The sequence below is a fragment of the Lipophrys pholis genome (assembly GCF_963383615.2).
Source record: "Lipophrys pholis genome assembly, chromosome: 10".
NCBI lineage: Eukaryota > Metazoa > Chordata > Actinopteri > Blenniiformes > Blenniidae > Lipophrys > Lipophrys pholis.
Genome location: NC_137640.1, coordinates 14,176,374 through 14,194,839, shown reverse-complemented (window position 1 = coordinate 14,194,839; position 18,466 = coordinate 14,176,374). Strand labels below are relative to the sequence as shown.

Genomic DNA, 18,466 nt, shown 5'->3' with positions numbered 1-18,466 from the left:
CCCGGGACCCCTCATGCTTGGGATGGCGTCAGTCTGCAGGATCCCTTTACACCCGGACCAGAGCTCAGGACTCTTTTGGTAATCCCATCTGCATTGGTGAAACATCATTCTGGCTCTTGACAAGACTCTGAAGTGTGGAATCCCTCCAGGACGTGCTGGTCATAGTTCAAAAACACTGGTTAGTTGCTTCTGTCATCTTGGTTTGGATCTTGGACTCCACTGGTCTTGCAGTAGGCTTAGGGTGCTCCAGCTTTCATTTTCAATGTAGACTGATCAAAACAATGCACTCCTGCCAAAGGTTTACAGAGGGGTTTTCAAAATATTAAGTTGACTTGATATGAGCACATATGCATTGCAGTCTGCACATTGTGTATAGTACAATCTAACCTATTAACATGTTTATTTATTTTGGTATGCAAACAACGACCGAGTGATTAAGATAGATCCGAAATCATTTTAAACTCTGATCACAATAGTTGTCTCAATGCAATGCAGAAGTTAGTTCAGTTATAACTCTAATAGTGTTTAATTTGAGATATTATTGAGCTTAATCCACTTAGTAACAGCTTTTACAATCTGGACATGTAACCATGTCCCTCCAAAGCCATGATCACCCAAAAGGACAGAGTGCTAATGCTCTCTGTGGAGGTCTTGTTCTACACATTTAGAATGCTTTCTTTAATAATTTATCCAGACTTCTTCCAGGAAGCAATGCTATCTGGCCACACACCGGATCGATGGAGATCAAAAGACTGTGCTTGGTCCTAAATGGAATCCTCTCTTGAAGTGGCTCCAGTGAGGCTATTTTAATGCCAACTCTTGTGACTGAATAATTGCCAAATTTGTTGAAAGACTAACAAAGGGTTCGGGGCTAAACATCAATGGTTATCTTTGTCACCTAAAACATTTTAGATTTGATATTTTTGTTCCCCTAATCTTGATGTTACAGTTGACACTTTCATTAGACATCTTCATGTCCCTGTGATCTCTATAATGTGTTATATGTAGGCTAAGATTAGTCTTTTTTTGCCTATGCAAGGATGTATTTCTTGGTTTTGATCAACTACCTCATTAAATCCCTGCAGACACATTATTGTTATCTGCTGATGTGAAAGAGTACATTTCCTACTTACTACACTATTAATGCCGATTTTAGTTTCGCATGTTGTAGAAGTCTGTCAGGAAAAGGAGGTTCCACAGGGGTCACAAAGACATAATCTCCTCATTCATCAAATTTAGCAATACTTTTACTTATCACATCTTCTTATTTAGTGTTTTCAGAAATGCATCTTTCATTCAGAAGATTTTGAGTTAGGCAAGTAGTAGTAGTAGTAGTAGCAGTAGAAGTAGTAATAGTAGTTGCAGTGTGTGTGTGTGTGTGTGTGTGTGTGTGTGTGTGTGTGTGTGTGTGTGTAAATCCATTCATACGCTCTAATCTTGTAAATTTTGGTTAGACTCAGGCAAGGTGAGGCATAAGCTGAATGTACAGTAATGCAACAGGCAACTTAAATCGTATCCTCAAAACGGTAATACGTGTGTGTGTGTGTGTGTGTGTGTGTGTGTGTGTGTGTGTGTGTGTGTGTGTGTGTGTACCACACAGACACCTGTTCCAATGTGCCATTCATCAGTGATGGTGACGATGCAGGGTTTTGACACTCTCCGTCGACATGACAGCTCAGACAGCATGGATGTTAATCTCTTCTAACTGCTTCCAGCCTAATTAAATCTGCCAGGGTTACACACACACACACACACACACACACACACACACACACACACACACACACACACACACACACACACACACACACACACACACACACACACACACACACACACACACACACTTCTAAATTGGTCCTAGCTGTACGTACATTTGAACAATCTGGAGCTATGGGGCTGATGCAGTTTGACTTTAACACAGCGAGTTCTGTGTGTTTCTTGTTCTTATTCTCTTTAATATGCTGCATATCTGTGTACACCTGTAACTACAGCCACAGCCACATTTGTGATCTTCTCACAGGAATGGGCTTTGTGCATTTTTCATAGTTCCATGTGTTTTTATTGCTAACATTCACCCAGACCTCATACAATAATTATATTCTTTTTTTTAAAAACATGAAAGAGATGTCACATTTCAGAAAAAAAAAGTCAAGATTTGCTTCCGCTTAATGAAACTTGGGAAATAATGTGCATCAGTATCTGAAAGATTGAGTGTTTCAAACATTTCTCGATTTTCATTTTATCAATCACAAAAATAAATGTATATCTAATTATTTTGAACACTATATAGGTGTGACTAGTACATTGTGTGAGATCATATTGCAGCTGTTTCCATTTGTATGTTTGACTTGGTTTGACTGATTTGACATCAAATTCCCTTCAAGGCACAAACGTCAGTGAAATATGGGTGCAATGGGATTTGAACTCCATCCTTCTAGTAAAAAGCTTACTGCTGTAAACTGTAAACCACCAGTGACCCATGACCAAGACATGCTTTATGGTGTTTAAATTCCATGAATCTCCGGTCCAGGTTCAGTACCCACTGCTGTAATCACCGGTAAGACTGCTGACTTGACAGTTGTAGAGCGTACACTCATTGAAGCCTCCAAAAGGAGAATGAGACACAGAAGAATATTGTTGTACGAAACTGTTCATGCATCAGAGTTGAAGCGTAGAACGTGGGCTCAATGGACAAGGTGTGTCGCCACCATGAGAACATTTTCACCAGCACACCGATGTGTCATTCCCTGTGTCATGTCATGATTTTTTCTATCACTTCCTGGATCACATCTGCATAACCATGGCATTCAAAAATCCAGACCTTGATTGGATAATCAACTCACCTGGCTTTATGGTTTTAAACTTACAGGGAATCTATCAGGGGTTGTTCAAGTGACAACCAAGACATTTGACAGTGTGATATAGCATAGATATATGAATGTTTCAGAATTAAACTACATTTAGGAATCAATCACGGCATTATTTTTGAATTCTTCGAAAATCAGCAGCATTTCTCAGTTTTAGAGACGCGTATATGAAATTTGCAAAAAGAAAACAAAAACAATTTCATGGAGAAACAAATGGCAAAATGACCCTTAAAAATTCCTCAGTAACACAATGCAGTTGGGTTTGATTTTTGCATTGAATTGTACACAGTGAAGAAAAACATGGTTTCAATCTTTTTTCAGCTGTTACGATGCTATCTGGAGGTGAGAGAAGTGAGAGAAGTGATCACGAGGCTGCCAGTCCAACGGTTCATCAGTGTGGATCTCTGAGCATGTCTCCTTGCTACTAACTGTTTCATAGGCACTGCATTGCAGGATCACACTAGTGTGTAACAAGCACTTTCTGTTTATATCTAGTTGTGGTCCTCAAGCCCAGAATAATTCTGAATGAAGAGCATCCAGCATAAAACCTGTGCCTCATCTAACGAATGGATCACATGATCTACTATTTACTTTAATGCTGAAAGACAAAAAAAACAACAACACTGTCTCAGCTTAGACTTTATGGTGAGGTGAATCTGTTCATGTATATCATATACACAATGAAATAAATGCTTTTTTTGGCCTATGCAAAGTGGTAGTTTTAATCATGACCCCACTGAATAGGGGTCATGATCAAGCTGCGTCTATTGATGTATGAACGTGTCTGTGAATGGGTGAACATGATTAACAATGCAAAGTGCTTTGGGGACTGCTCAAGCAAAGGAAAAGTGATATATAAGTGAAATCCATTTAATGCTTCTGAACTGTGAGAGAACAATGGAGCACCTAAAATAAAATCCCACACATAAGGAGAACCGGCTTGGACTCAAACCGACAACCTCCTTCGTTTAAGTGCTAACTACTACAGGTGACTTTGTTATCTTGAAAGTAATTATTCACTTGTCGGTCGTCTACTGCTTTCAGTGCTGTTGGAGCTTATCTTTTCAGATGGAATTTAAGTCGACGGCATGACATGAATCTATTAGGCTTCAGTGTCATCAGAGAGGGACAGGAGAGATGGGATGCCTGTTTGCCATGTGCCTCTCTGCCTACATGCGTCCAACCTGCTTTTGTCCTCTACATGTGTCCAAACAACAACGGAGGAACTCAGTCGGTTTTCCATTCCTTTCTCCCACCTTCATCTATCTCTGCTGTGCAATTATCTTCCTGTCTTTTTGCCTCTGTGTTCCCGTGTCTCTGCCTCGCTATGTTGCCTTTTTCTACGCTTGATTGTCTCCAACCCTTGTTTTGTGTATCACTGTGTCTGCGATTCAGTCTTCTATTCCTACCCTGTGCCCATGTCTCTGTCATCTGTCCAGTCTTAGCTCCCTCCGAGTTAAACAGGCCGAACAAATAGATTACAAACAGTGGGTAGAGTGAATCTAAGGAGGAAGACAATCTGAATTTGTTGTGGATAAAGAATGAGGAAAGAGGCTGTGCAGTCAAAGAAAGCCCGTGGAGTCAGAGTAAGGCTGTATTTGCCTGAGGGGAAAAGGCTGAAAAGTAGCTCTCGCAACAGATGTGCAGGGCAGTAAAGTGTAATTGAAATGCCAGCAGCAATGGTCTTATCTCCCTGCTACAGGAGCCTGCTGCCAGTCTCAACATCAGTTAGATGTCATTTTACCTAAGTCTGAATCAGCCTGCCACAATCCGCAAACCCCTTTCCTCTGATGCGAGGCAGGAGAAAGAGGGGAAACGACTGAGGGGCAGAGGGAGGGGGAGAAAGAAAAGGAGGAAGAGTAAGGTGGGGAGTCTGTAATAGGATTTCAGCAGCACCCAGTTAACTTCCACCACCTGGACTTAGTTGGTAATTTGATATGCCCCATCAATGAGATTCATTTACCTCGGCGCAGTATTACCATTGCCATTCATTTGACTTAAGGGAAAAAATAAATAAATAAATAAATATATATATATATATATATATATATATATATATATATATATATATTTTTTTTTTTTTTTTATTTTTTTTTCTTCATTTCCCACATTTTTCTCTCTCGTCCTGATCCTAATCATACTGGTTGTAGGAGGGAGGAAAGATGGAAGAGCTGTTCTAATACTCTTTATTTTGTTCTGAATAATATTTTAGCACTCGGAGGTCCTTCTGCCAGAGGAGTTAGAAAGCTAGACTCCATGGCTGTCCTCTGCTCTCCAGGCAAAGCTTAATGTCTTGGGCCAAACAGCATCCCTGTGGGGGGAAACCATAATGTCCTGCGAGATTAGAGGCTCGCACTCCTGGGAGCTGCTGCTTTTTTATCAGGAACTCTGTTACCACAACATGAGCTCATGTGCAAGGCATTAAAGCTGCCTTACCTTCGACAATGTTAATGTGTCATGATATTGTGTGTGTTGGTCAAAAGGGTAGAAACACCTCCCACATGTTTAACTTTTTCTTTTTCCAATCACTTATAGCTTTCATTATGCACTGAATTGTAATCAAAAGCATCATTGAAGACATGCTTGTTCGAGGGTTTTAATTTGAAACTGCAGGTCAACTTCATATTTTCACACTTCTGATATTGTTGTCGACGACTTAAAAAACGGCCTGAAAAGGCCAACTAGGCCCCAGTGAGGTTGTTTAGGTTAAAAATAATAGTCATAATAATAATAATAAAGTAAATCATGGTGGCAATGACTGAGCATTGTTCATTATTGCTTCAATGTCAACAAAGTGGTTTATTATAAGCCAACATCTAAAAGCTACCGCAATTAACAAAACTTTTAGTCACTGCCATCTACATCAACCGTCATTGGTGATACGGGCATTTCTTTGATGCTGGCCACAGGACTTTGACCTTTTTGATACTTTGAATAAATGTATAGAAGCAAAAATGGTGCATCATTGTGTTATTAGCATTCGTAGTTCACATTAAATTATTCAATTACATTCCTTTCTTGTTTTTTCAGAGGGTCATTTTCAACATAGTCAACTTTTCCAAGACCAAGAGCCTGTACAGAGATGGCATGTCACCCGTGGTTAAGTCTACCAGCAGGCCAAAATGGTGAGTGTGAAACAATTCTTATCTTTTTCTCATCCATCCAAATTGTAGCCTCTAAACCACTTATGTATTTAAATGCTTTCTGCAACTTTGAAAATCTTTACTTCACTGCCCAGCAGTAGACACGGAAATGTTGTAAAACACATGCATTACTGCACACACGCACGCACAAACACAAAACTCAGCCTCCTTAGATTTTCAGACTGGATGCATTTGGGTGCATTAGCATGTGATCCATTGGTTGCCATTCTGATGAGTGATGTAATAATGCTTGACTGATGGATGGTGTGTGTGTGTGTGTGTGTGTGTGTGTGTGTGTGTGTGTGTGTGTGTGTGTGTGTGTGTGTGTGTGTGTGTGTGTGTGTGTGTGTGTGTGTGTGTGTGTGTGTGTGTGTGTGTGTGAGAACAAATAGGTGTAGCAGGATGAAATGGGGATGGTGCAGTGGGGTTGGGCACGACGTCTGCCAAACAGGCTGGTGTATCCAGCGGGGCGAAGAACAGGGAAGTGTGATGAAGTGTTGCCATCCAAGAGGAGCTCTGACATCTGTCATCAGTTGATGGAGGGCATCCGTAGAAACGCCAGGCATCTGCCACCCTGAGCTGTGTGCGTCTGCTAGCCTAACACCTGCACCGACCACACCGTCACATGCTGGTCGCAGGCTAATGGGAAGAGACAATGGGCACGACACCGTAGACAGACAGGATGAACTGCTGTCTACGATACAGCGGAGTGCAACATGATGCGGCCTCCTCGCTATCTCATTTGATTCCATGTGATTCACTTTAAACTTCCTCTGCTGTGCCTATTTTTCATCGAACCACAGCCTCTGCTGTTCTCTTGTGCTACCAACCATTCATCGATAGTGGAGCCAGCGTTTGTTCTAAAATGTATGTTATGTTTGTGTCGAGTGTAGTTATGCTGTCAGATAAGAAAGTGTTAGACAGCGCAAGAGAAAAAAAAACAACATAGAAACAATTTTGTTGAAGTCAAATAGATAGGGAGACATTTATGAAAGTTAATAAATGTTTTAAGTACAAAAAAGAAAAGAATATTGAATTCTCATTTGACAAGCTTGAAGCTTCCCAGGTGTTACTTACCCAGGTGGGACAGGGACATTGTTTTGTTAGTGAGTTTCCAAAGCATTTCAGAATACACTAATCATCCGACCCTGGCCATGGTTATGTTTCACGGAGCTCTCATAACTAGGTATTTAAGCGACGTAACAGCAGGAGGCAATGTTGCTGAGGCTTGACACCATTTACCTCCTCGGGCTAATACTGCTTTAACCGTTACTCTCGGCACAGTGCCATCTAAGTGGCATCATGCCTCATGCACTTGTAGAGCCATTTTCAACTGTCTCGAGCTTCCGAGGCTGTAGCTGACATTGTCCGTGTCCCCATAAAGTGGTCAAGATGCTTTTAACACAACCTCCTCTATTTGACTTTCCATGAGCACAACACAAAGCACAGACAGCTCCTAAAGTAGCAATCTTCTTTTTGACAGTTACAGATATGGAATAAATAAAAAGGCAGAGCGTGGAGAGCTCCGCCTGTCTGATCCAAACTCACACAGGACAGGATGAAGAAGGTACTAAGAGAGAAAGAAACAGGTAGAAAAAGAGAGAGGGGGAGTGCGAGAGATGTAGAGAAAGACAGAGTGGATGGAGGAAGAAAAACACAAAGTACACGAAAGAGATTACCGAGACAGGCAGACAGGGAGGAGAAAATGAAGAAGAGTGAGCAAGAGAAGATTGCTCCCCAACTCCCCACCGCCCTCCACCCCATGTCTGTATTTATCAAAAGAATCGTCAGTATTAGCTCACGAGCTGACGCCTTTATCTTCCTGTGCAGGTGCCTTATGTCCTGGGGCCCCAGCAGCGCTCGGTGCTGGAGGCTGCGGGGCTCCACTGGCCCTGTCTAAGCCGCTTGTCTCAGAGAGAGACAAACTGGCAGATTACAGTCCAGCAGGACGTTCCCTGCCACAGGTGGAAGGATCTATCCTCGATCCCCTTTTTTCCTTTTATCCCTCATTCCATGACTCCTCCAGCCAAGTGACATGAGAGCAAACGGGGGCCTGGATACGCTGTATTATCTGACATTCAAACACAACTACAAGTTGCATGTTGAGGAATGATGGTTGAAGGATGATGAAATCCAAAATGTCTATTACTTTGTCATTTTGGGAAAAGACAAAAAAAAAAAAAAAACAACACCATATAGGGTGGTAGTTTAAGAAGCACAAGTTGACTGCGAATTGCATTCTGTAGCATGCGGATCATTTTTAACGCGTTTGAATAGCTAATTAACACTTTAATGTGACTAAATAGGTATTACAGAAAAAAAAATGCCACTCCCCAAAAAAATCTAAACGAACTGACTCCTGAAAGTTCCAATTTGAAAAAAAAAAGAAAGAAAGTGTGAGCATTTATTAGTCAGAAACCATATATGCTTGCGCTAGTCTGTCGAACACAACAGCCCCCTCGGTGACACTCGGTGCCAACGACGCTCCCTGCGGTCGGCTAGTTGTGAGACTGCTCGAGCAAAGAGTTGCTCAGCATCCTTATTTTCTAAGATAAGCTAATTAGAAAGTCAGAGAGCGTGGTGTAATGCAGCTGTTGGAGGCCCGAATGCCGTGGGGTGAGGTAATAGCCAGGAAGGTTGCATGAGATTGACTGCGTCAACCAACAGATGCCTCATTGAAGAGTCCCTGGTGGAGTCGACTTAAGGAGAGAAAACACAGTGAGAGAGTGGAAGAGATTTTTCAACACTACACATTTAGATGGCGAATAATAGATATTTCTTTTCTGCTCATTGATTGTACACATGTGTACATGTTTCACTTTTAGCCTGTTTGAAGATAACGGGAAAAAAAATTTAATAAAAATCATCCTGCTCTCAGTCAATGTGCATATCCCTCAGTATACTCATACAGTTTGTCCAAACAACCGCGCAGCCTGCAGGGCGTCAGCAAGTATTCATATCAATACAAAAGTCAAGAAAGTTGAACATTTTTCACTCAAGCAGCAATATACTTACAACGATAAATGAACGTGGAGAGACTGATTTAATGTCCTGCACAAGTCAGAAAAAACAAAAAAAGATGACTAACTCTGAGCTATTTCTCTTGAAGGAGCCAATGATGTGTGTTTGTGTGAAACTACTCTGTTATCAATGTTATCTGTCTCACTGCCAGCCATGTGACGTTTAGATTTGTACTTATGGACATCACATTCAAAAGCCACATTTTTCTGTCGGCAACATAGATTAGGTCTTTGCTCCATCATATGTTACATTTTGTCTCTAATAAAGTGAGGTGTCCAGTTTCCAAAGTTTTGGACAAAAACTAGTCTTATTCTCATTTGATATGTCCTGGGTTAATTTTCCTGAAATATTTTTATGATGCTGCAAGTATTTTCTCTTTGTGAAAGGTCTGGATTCCAGGCAGGCCAGTTCTCTCATCTAATATGAAGCCATGTGCTTTTTTAGTAGCTGTCATATCTGAACTATTATTGTCTTGCTTAATTTCTTGAGGAGTCTGTTTGTTTTTCAACTGTTTGTTGATAACAGTCAAGGGATTTTATTACTTAATGTAATGATTTGTGACATCTGTGAGTTACGTCAGTGTCCCAGATTTAAAATGAAATAGATTTGTTAACTTTATATTCAGGCAACATCAGCACAAAATGATATGTTTCATATATGACATTTTATGCGTCAACTAAAAAAACAAACAAAAAAAAGACATTCAGAAATCATTTTTTACATTATAGTTGATTTGATAGTCTGAAGTATCTACATTTTCTCACACAAATTCATTTTCATCAGACCTCTGATGTGTAGTATATTGACAATGTTCTGATGTGTGAGACCTCTTTTAATTAACTTTCCACTTCTACTTTAGTCAGTAGGTGTGCGGGTAAAAATAGCTGCACCCCCGACTGAGCTAACAGATGAACAGTCAGAGTTGGAGGAAATGGGTTGCCAAACATTGCTTCTAAAGTTAGAATCAGCCAACCTTGATCAAGGGTAAATGCTTTTCCTCTTCTTTTATGACAGCAACTAACAAACTGAGGAATACTGTTCAAGTAGTTGTACTAAACTTCTAGCCTGAAAGACAGATATACAATAAGAGTCAGTCAGTCAGTCAGTCAGTCAGTCAGTCAGTCAGTCAGTCAGTCAGTCAGAAATAGAGACACAGTCGGTCTCTAAATGCTTAGTTGTGCTTCTCTGTTGATATGATGGAAATCGCTGTCTATTGACTCTGAGCCATTGTGGACCTTTCAAAGTTCTGCATAAGCAATGCACCGCCATAATGGGAGGGGGCGTCAAGTTTCTGAAGGAACGGCCATGAATACTGCATGAAACTCGTTTGTAGTGTTTACTTTCCGGTACAAGGTGGTGTGTCGCGGCACACTTGGACTGTGATAGGAGAAGCTGAGATTTGATTGAACTGTGATGTTATAAGTAAACATCCGAACGTTCCAAACAAACCACGTTTTATTTTATGTGTATACGGTGCACAACCGGAAGCAGAGTACAGGAAAAGATGTAGTAGAGAGAACCGACCACAGCTCTTGCGGTCCGTGTTGCTTGAACGTGTAGTTGCAATTTTTTGGGAGCTGCATGTCGGGCGATGCAGAGGCTCTATGGAGCGGTTCATAGTGACGCTGAGCCTCTCATGTCATACGGTACCATGGATTAACCTTAAAACACACAATCAGTCTGAAAGAAAGACACACGCACCCGGTCAGTCAGCCAGTCAGAATGAAAGTCACATAGTGAGTCATCCATCCATCCATCCATCCATCCATCCATCCATCCATCCATCCATCCATCCATCCATCCATCCATCCATCCATCCATCCATCCATCCATCCAGTCAGTCAGTCAGTCAGTCAGTCTTTGACACACACACACACACACACACACACACACACACACACACACACACACACACACACACACACACACACACACACACACACACACACACACACACACACACACACACACACACACAGGTTGCAATTTTGCTTTCCTACCAAAATCCTCTAAGTGTGTGATCCAACAGCAAAGTGAAATTCTATTTGGTGGTGTCTGCCTCTCCATCGGGATGCATGTTAGCTGTAATTGTTCTGTCAATCAACAATGCTCAATCCTGTTCGCTTCCCTTGCCACCTGTTAAGCCCTGGCAAAGGGTGAGGACAGGTGAGGCAGGGTGAGGAAACAAAAAAGGACACCTTCACTTCTTGGTGTGTCCCTTTCGGCTGCTATTACAACATGATTCCCAGAACTCCTACGTCCTGCCTCTTGGTTCTCTCGTGTTTCCTTGTCTATATTCTAACAGATTTCTACATCTTTTTAACTGGAGGTATTTTAGTTCTGCTTTCTTCACTGACCTTCTTCTCTGAATCCGCCACTGGCTCTGCTACTAGGAGGAAATTGACTGAATGAATTCAGTTCACATTTAACTTATGGAACCTTGTTGGACTACTGCTGCTGTCAGTGTTCCAATTGCAAAAGTTTCCTTCACATCTGTAACAACGTTAAACCATTGAAAATGTAGTTTTCTGACACAATTTATATTTCACCACACACTTCTCATGTCTCTTTAATCTTCTATGATTAATCGTAAAGCATGTGGGTTGTATACTGTACCACTGACTTACTTTTTGTCCCTGGCTACTAAGTCTGCAACTTATTGAGTGCACTACAGCTTTAAAATGAGCGTGTGAAAGTGGACAAAATTATTGCATTGCAAACTGGAAGTGATTAAAAATATGAGTTTTGGAGAAGCGCAGAGTAATAAACAGCCATTCTTAATATCTAAAAGCTGATTACCACCACAGCAAAAGGGACTGCTAAGTTTTCAATTTTGTCTAGTTATGAAGAGGCTGTGAAACAATAACAGTTCCAGGCTCACGTTGCACTCACAGTAACCTTTGCCTATTTATTGCATTGTACTGTGACTATTATTCTGATTAAATGTGTTGAAAAGACAAGAATGCAATAATAGATAAAAAAACACTACATAGCATAGGATATACCAGGACTGTGTATGTGTTGTCATAGAGGATCCAGTACGAAGGAAATTGCACTTGCCAACCCTCATAAAAAAAACCATTCTGCGCTGCACACACCTCCCATCCTCTAACTGCCGCAGTGCTGAGCCGGACCATTTGGGTCTAAACACAGGGGCTGTGCAATAGCATGTGGGAGATGGTATGTCTCTGGAGGACGGAGTGTCAGGCAACAAATTGAAGACAGACAGACTGTAAAGGTTGTGTCACAACTACGGCAGACTGTGTTGACTCCCCCTCACGCTCTGCAAGTCCGCGCTCCCCTCCTTCCTCTCCTCCCCTACCGCTGAGCCACTTGCACAATTAACCATGTGGCATGCCTTTTAATAATAGACCTTTTAATTGTCGACAAATGAAGAGTGATGTAAAATAGCTATTAGCGTGTGCTAATTAATAGGGGAATTGAACACTTGTTAATTAAGGGCAAACAGGACAAGGACCGGCTCTGGTAATTTGAGCAATAAAACTGAGACTTACGATTGATTCCCAAACAGATTCGATTCATAAAAAAAACCCCAAAAAAACATCAAGTGACCCCAGTTTACTGTTCGAAAACAATCGTGGCCCCCTCTTGGCCTTTATCAGCACATCGTCTGAACAGAGTCCCTGTCGCACACATGCATAAAGTAAGCACACACAGAGGACATATAAACAGGAATGGCCTGGCTTCCGACTTATGACTCCCCGCAGATACAATGTAGGAAGACAAATCCCAGCTATATAGTGTCTTCAGGATGTAATAACAAAGGTTATAAGCCACGGCCAGTGTCTCAGTGGTGTGATACAGTGGCTGATTTGCTCACTTAAAAGCAGTGTATTAAAATAGATGAATTCCCTATCTAGTTGATAACTTGCACAGACCGATTTGTGTTGATTTTTAGCCCGAGTGTTCTGCTTCACCTATTTTCCTCGTTGTTCATCTCCCTGTGGTCGTACTTAGAGAAGAGCCACAGCTCTACACATCCACACATCCACTGTCTGTTATCAGGGTAGCAGTGGAGCTTTACTGTCCTTCCACATCCATGTTATTTTGTCAAGTCACAAAGCTTTACTGCAATCTTCTATACTGAAACATAATTTTTATCACATCTATATCGTGCCTGTGGCCTCTAGCTCAGTGCGGCTCTCTGTGTGTTTAAAACAGACACTACATTATGTACTGTTTCCTTGCTCTCACATTACGGAGCGAGAACTGTAGCAATCATGGGTTTTCATATACGATTCTTAGATTTGAAAAAAATATATTATATATGATGTTCTCTCTCGGTCAACACTGGTAGTGATAAAGGAGATGGACAAGATCTTTTAATAAAAAACTGAGTACAGAGGGGAGACACACACACACACACACACACACACACACACACACACACACACACACACACACACACACACACACACACACACACACGCACACGCACACGCACACGCACACACACACACACTCGTCCAATTATCTGTCACCAGCTTGTCGACTAGGAGGAAATGAACTGATCCACATATTCAAAAGAAGAGAATTCACAGTAAGAAAAAGACCCAAAACATATGTTGCTACAATTACTACCCTTTCCACCTCCATTTAATTTTAAAGAGCTGAAGAAGGAAAGTGATCACTAGCGCAGTTTGATTTGATGGGAGGAAAAAAAAAAAGCTCAATTTCCACTTTTTTCGGCCACTCAGGAGTCTTTATTCTTCCGGGGTGGACAAACCAGAAAAGCCGAGAGAGTCTAAGAGCAGCTGAAGCCCCAATCTGAACAATCAACAGCACGTGCAGCTTCCTTGTTCACAGAAACTCATTAGTATGCTGCCAGAGGTAGTGAAAGAGGATTATGTGGGAGAAATAATGGGACAAAATGTAGCAAATAGATTAATAATCTTTTGGATGAGCATAAGGACGTGACAGTTTGTGTTTCCCTGGGAGTGCACATATGTACAATTCCAGGGAACACTGCAAGGATATTAGGTTGGAGAGGCAACTTGCTTTTGACTCTATTCAACCCACAAAATGACTTACCTGGACAGTTTTATGTTTGCCTGGAGGAGAATTAAAAAGCCACTTCATTTCTCCTTTTACAGGCTGGGTACGCATGTCAGCGCAGCCCTCCCTGGAAGCGCTCTAATCTAAATGCTTTTGTCAGGGGAGATTTGGTAGATTGCAGTAGGCAGAGGTACAAATTGGTTGTGTCATCTTATAATGAACAAGGTGAGGCGTTGCAGTTTTTCTGCAGCCAACAGTCCCCTGATTACTGTACTGTAAGTCACTGCTGCTTTTAGTATTGGAGTCGTAAGGCCTCACCTTCACCTCGCTTTGTTCAGGAAGCCTCGTCTAGTGAACGCTGCAAAATGTTTTGTTGTAGTAAGCCCGCTGTGACACAAGGCAAATTCTGTGACAGCTTGTCCCAGAGTAATTTTATACACATGCAGGAGGCTTCTTAGATCCAAGCTGGATTTACATTGCATATAGAGCAGCCAAGTCTGCATGCTGTGCAGAATACAGTTGAGATGTTTTGGATGTTGATGCTTGGCTATAGGCCGTTTGACGCTTATTGAGTGTGCTCAGCACGATGGAGTACTGACCCCCTGACTCCATCTAAAGTATTATAGATATCTCAGCAATTCCACAAAGCCATGTTGTCAGGTGTTTACGGGACATATTAGGACACTCTGTGGACTGGTTGGTATCTACACTCTGCCTGGGACAGGACTCCCAATCGAAGTGTGTTGGTGTGTGTGTGTGTGTGTGTGTGTGTGTGTGTGTGTGTGGGAGGGGGGGGGGGGGGGGTGCAATGGCTCAGCAAAGTCAAGATTCATCTAGAGCAGGTTAGTTTTACAATACCAACAAAAAAAAGTTCTCTTTGAAGGATTGCTGAACACATCACTTTCCGCCCCAATCCCCTAATTGTGTTTTCCTCTTCTCAAAGCTGTACTCTTTCTGCACTATTTGATACGGCTGGTGTATAATTTACTCAAATTTGAATTTGTTGATTTTAATCAATCCCAAATAAAACTGAAAATAGAGATGGGAGCTTAAAAGCAGATTATGTCAAATGACATTTATGAAATTACACTAAGACACGTTCTTCTTCCATAGCTCTGTTCCTGTTTTCAGTGCTGACATGACTGTTTTTGTGATTTGTCATCACCAACATGCATCTCATCCTTTGACAGGCTCTTAATGAGAATTGGTGGAGGGTCTCGAATGCTGTAGTGTATGTTAAACTACAAAGAATATGTTATAAAACTAACGTTATAAGTTTATTTTACTCTGAAGAACATATAGACTTGTATAATATTGTGTACGTTCTATATTTAACGATAGACTTGGCCTGACACATCAAGACTTCTACTCCATTTGACCTCTGAAAGTGTAGTGTGACACCTGGTATCAAGATCTGAACAGCAGATCCTTTAAGACCTGGATTTCTTTTAAGGTGAAGCGGCCTCCATGGGACCATGGGCATCATTGAGCCTTGGCCAACCATGACCTTCACCAGTTCACCACCTTTCCTTTATGGGACCACTTTTCATTGACCATTGCAGACTGTACAGCCCAGAAGGATGGCAGTTTTTAAAGAAGCTCTAACCCAGTCATCCATCACAACCTGCTCAAATCCTTCCACCGGTCCATTTATCAACAGTTCCTATAGAGAAAAGTAGTTTGGAAACACCAGCTCCGCCTTATCTCCGCCATACGTCCTTGATGCTTACATGTGACGTCACAGCTCGTCCCACAATAATTGTGAGACGCAATAAATCGATTTATACTTTTGTCACCAACAATTTTAACGATGTTGGTTAGCGAAATGTGTTTGAGAAGGAGAGCTCTGTAACTGACCACTTTGTATGTCAGTCACTAGAGCAGTTTTTTTTTGAAAAGCATGCAATTCATTCACACCACTTTTACGTTCGATTGATCAGCCGTTCTGGTGTGGAGACACGTCAGTAGCAGAAGAAACACAGCTGCATAACCTCTATTAATTCTCCACCACTTACTTTTTCTTTGCTCACTGTTCTTTTGAACATCTTCCCCCGTTACTTTTTCCTACGTATTTAAATCTGTGTCTTGTGTGTGTGTTTTGCACTTTTTCAGTGATGTGTTGCTCGTATGATTTTATTGAAATGGGTCTCCTCGCCGAACTGCTCCAACATGTCGGAGTGTCAAAGGAGTGAGCGGTGAAATGGAGTGTGAAGTTCAGGGTATTGGACTGTCTCGGAGCGCCTGGCTGTGATTTAATTACTGCAGCAGAGGTAAAGTTACAAGAGGAAAGCATATATGGGGATAAAAAAGAAAGAAAGGTACAAAGATGACAAGTTGATAAAATAATGATTTATTTACCCTGTCTCTCTTAACACGTCAGCCTACGGTACTCAATTGTCCATGTAATATCCTACAGAACACCGGGGACCAGCAGTTATGCATTGGCACTTTCTACACTCGCACTATAGCTACTTGTACTTATAATACAAGATGAATTATTTGAGGCTGATAAAATAACCCATCTGTAGTGTTAGCAATTACTTATTATAAAAATAGTTACTGTAATTCCACTACATTTGGCAGCGATGAGCAGGGTAACAAATGACTTTTCTGAAAACATACTGTCACTCTACTTAAGGTTGGTTTGCTACATTTAATTTACGTGAAAACACACTCTCTCTCGCTCTCTCTCTCTCTCTCTCTCGCTCTCTCTCTCTCTCTCTCTCTCTCTCTCTCTCTCTCTCTCTCTCTCTCCATGTGTGTCTTGTCGGTTTTCTACAATTACTACATGCTATTCTGTCCACTGAGCTGCACTGTTAATGCTCACTAAAATCCTGTTTTCTTGACATTAATCCAGGAATTTGACTCATTCCTCCTGACAGCAATCTGAAAAACATGTCTGTAATCACCAGGAACGTTACACCCACAGTACTGCTGTTGAGTTAACTTCCCTTTTTAACATGTTACACATGTTTGTAGTCACTCTCCCTTTTTTTTTTTTTAATTGTTCCTTTATTTGTAATAATAATGACTGTACATTTTATTTTTAACACACTTTATAATTAAACAATGTCAAAGTGTTATAAGAAACAGATTTCAAAGGTAAGTAAAAAACAATTAAAAATGTTGGGGTTATTGGGTTCAAAAGGAAGACCATAAAAGGTAGTTTATATAGTTTTTGTTTGTTTGTAATTTGGGGACGAGTGTGGTTTTCAAGCCTCCTCGAGACAACTCATGAATCTATCATGCGGTTCTAATATCAGTCATCCTATTAAGGAGTTAGTCCGTTAGCATTAACTGGCCCCCATAGTGGTTGAAAACTTAGAAAAGCAGCCGTCCATTGACTCCTCAACATGTCTAACTTATTTTTGCATCAAAGTAGCCGCAGTCTTTGTCTTGTCAGAGCTTTTTTTTGTAGCGATGTTTCAAATTCTCTTTTTTTTTCTTTCTTCTTTTTATCCATTTGTGATATGGCCATTAAAAAAAAAAAAAAAAAAGTCCCTCTGCAGTGCTGTCCACTTCACAAAGTGGGATAAAAGCTTCAGCTGACAGCACAAGCTCCAGTTCACCAGCAAATCTATTGTTTTCCTATAGAGAGAGCAGTGCCACCCAGCCAAGTGCTGTCTCAGGGCATGTGTCTTTGTGTCTCGCTATTACTCGTGTAGGTACTAAAACGTGTTTACACACACTCACATCTCACTGGCTTGCACAGAAATCAAGTTACCTAAAAATAAATAAATAACTGAATCTAAGATTTGGTTAATATGCATGTGTGAGTACATTTGTGTGGATATAGGGAATACATTCCGTTGATAAGTAGACCCCACAGCTAATGCTTCATCTTTGTGGAGATCAAACCCAGACAGCACTCGACAACAGTCGGATCTCCCACAATATTGACCAGTTATTTAAGGAGTTAACCTTTGTTCTTAGGTTCAATGTTAAAATTTGTTTGTGGACGAGTGCAATGTTGTACGAAAGCACAAGTGTGTATGTGTGCGCCTTTTGCCTCCCTGGCTATCGGAGTACACACACAACATGCGCACATTGCTTCCTCTGTGAATTGGTGCATCTGTTTGTAGTTGCTTGTGTTTGCGTTTGTCAGCAAGTTTGTTGACAACACTGTAGGACATGGGGGTGGGATTGCTCTGAATGTGAGGAAACAGCTCATCTGAATATAGATGGGTCCCATCTGGAGGCGTTTGGCTTTGGCCCTTCATAATTTTGTAAGCAGCTCAGCATCTGGGGCCCGCTAATGAAAGTCAAGGCACAGGAAAAGGCCCTCGGCCACTACGAGCTGCCTCTCGCCGTCAGGGATGGAGGGCGGGGGAGATAGGGGCAAGGACGAGCGGCAGAATGGATGAAGGGAGGCATGAGCCAGGAGGAAAGATTGTGCTGAGAATATTGGAGGTCTTA

At 41.4% G+C, this 18,466-nt stretch overlaps 1 protein-coding gene across 2 annotated transcripts in view; it reads left to right on the top strand.

The window, feature by feature from the left end:
- Nucleotides 1-18,466, top strand: part of agbl4 (AGBL carboxypeptidase 4) — a 303,990-nt gene that overhangs the window by 105,517 nt on the left and 180,007 nt on the right. For both annotated transcript variants that reach the window (XR_013935717.1, XM_080473410.1), the window contains exon 4: nucleotides 5,901-5,995. Coding sequence is in view for 1 of the 2 variants with exons in the window: in XM_080473410.1 (XP_080329536.1) it covers nucleotides 5,901-5,995 (95 nt within the window). In the remaining variant the exon portion in view is untranslated. The remainder of the gene's footprint in view (nucleotides 1-5,900; nucleotides 5,996-18,466) is intronic.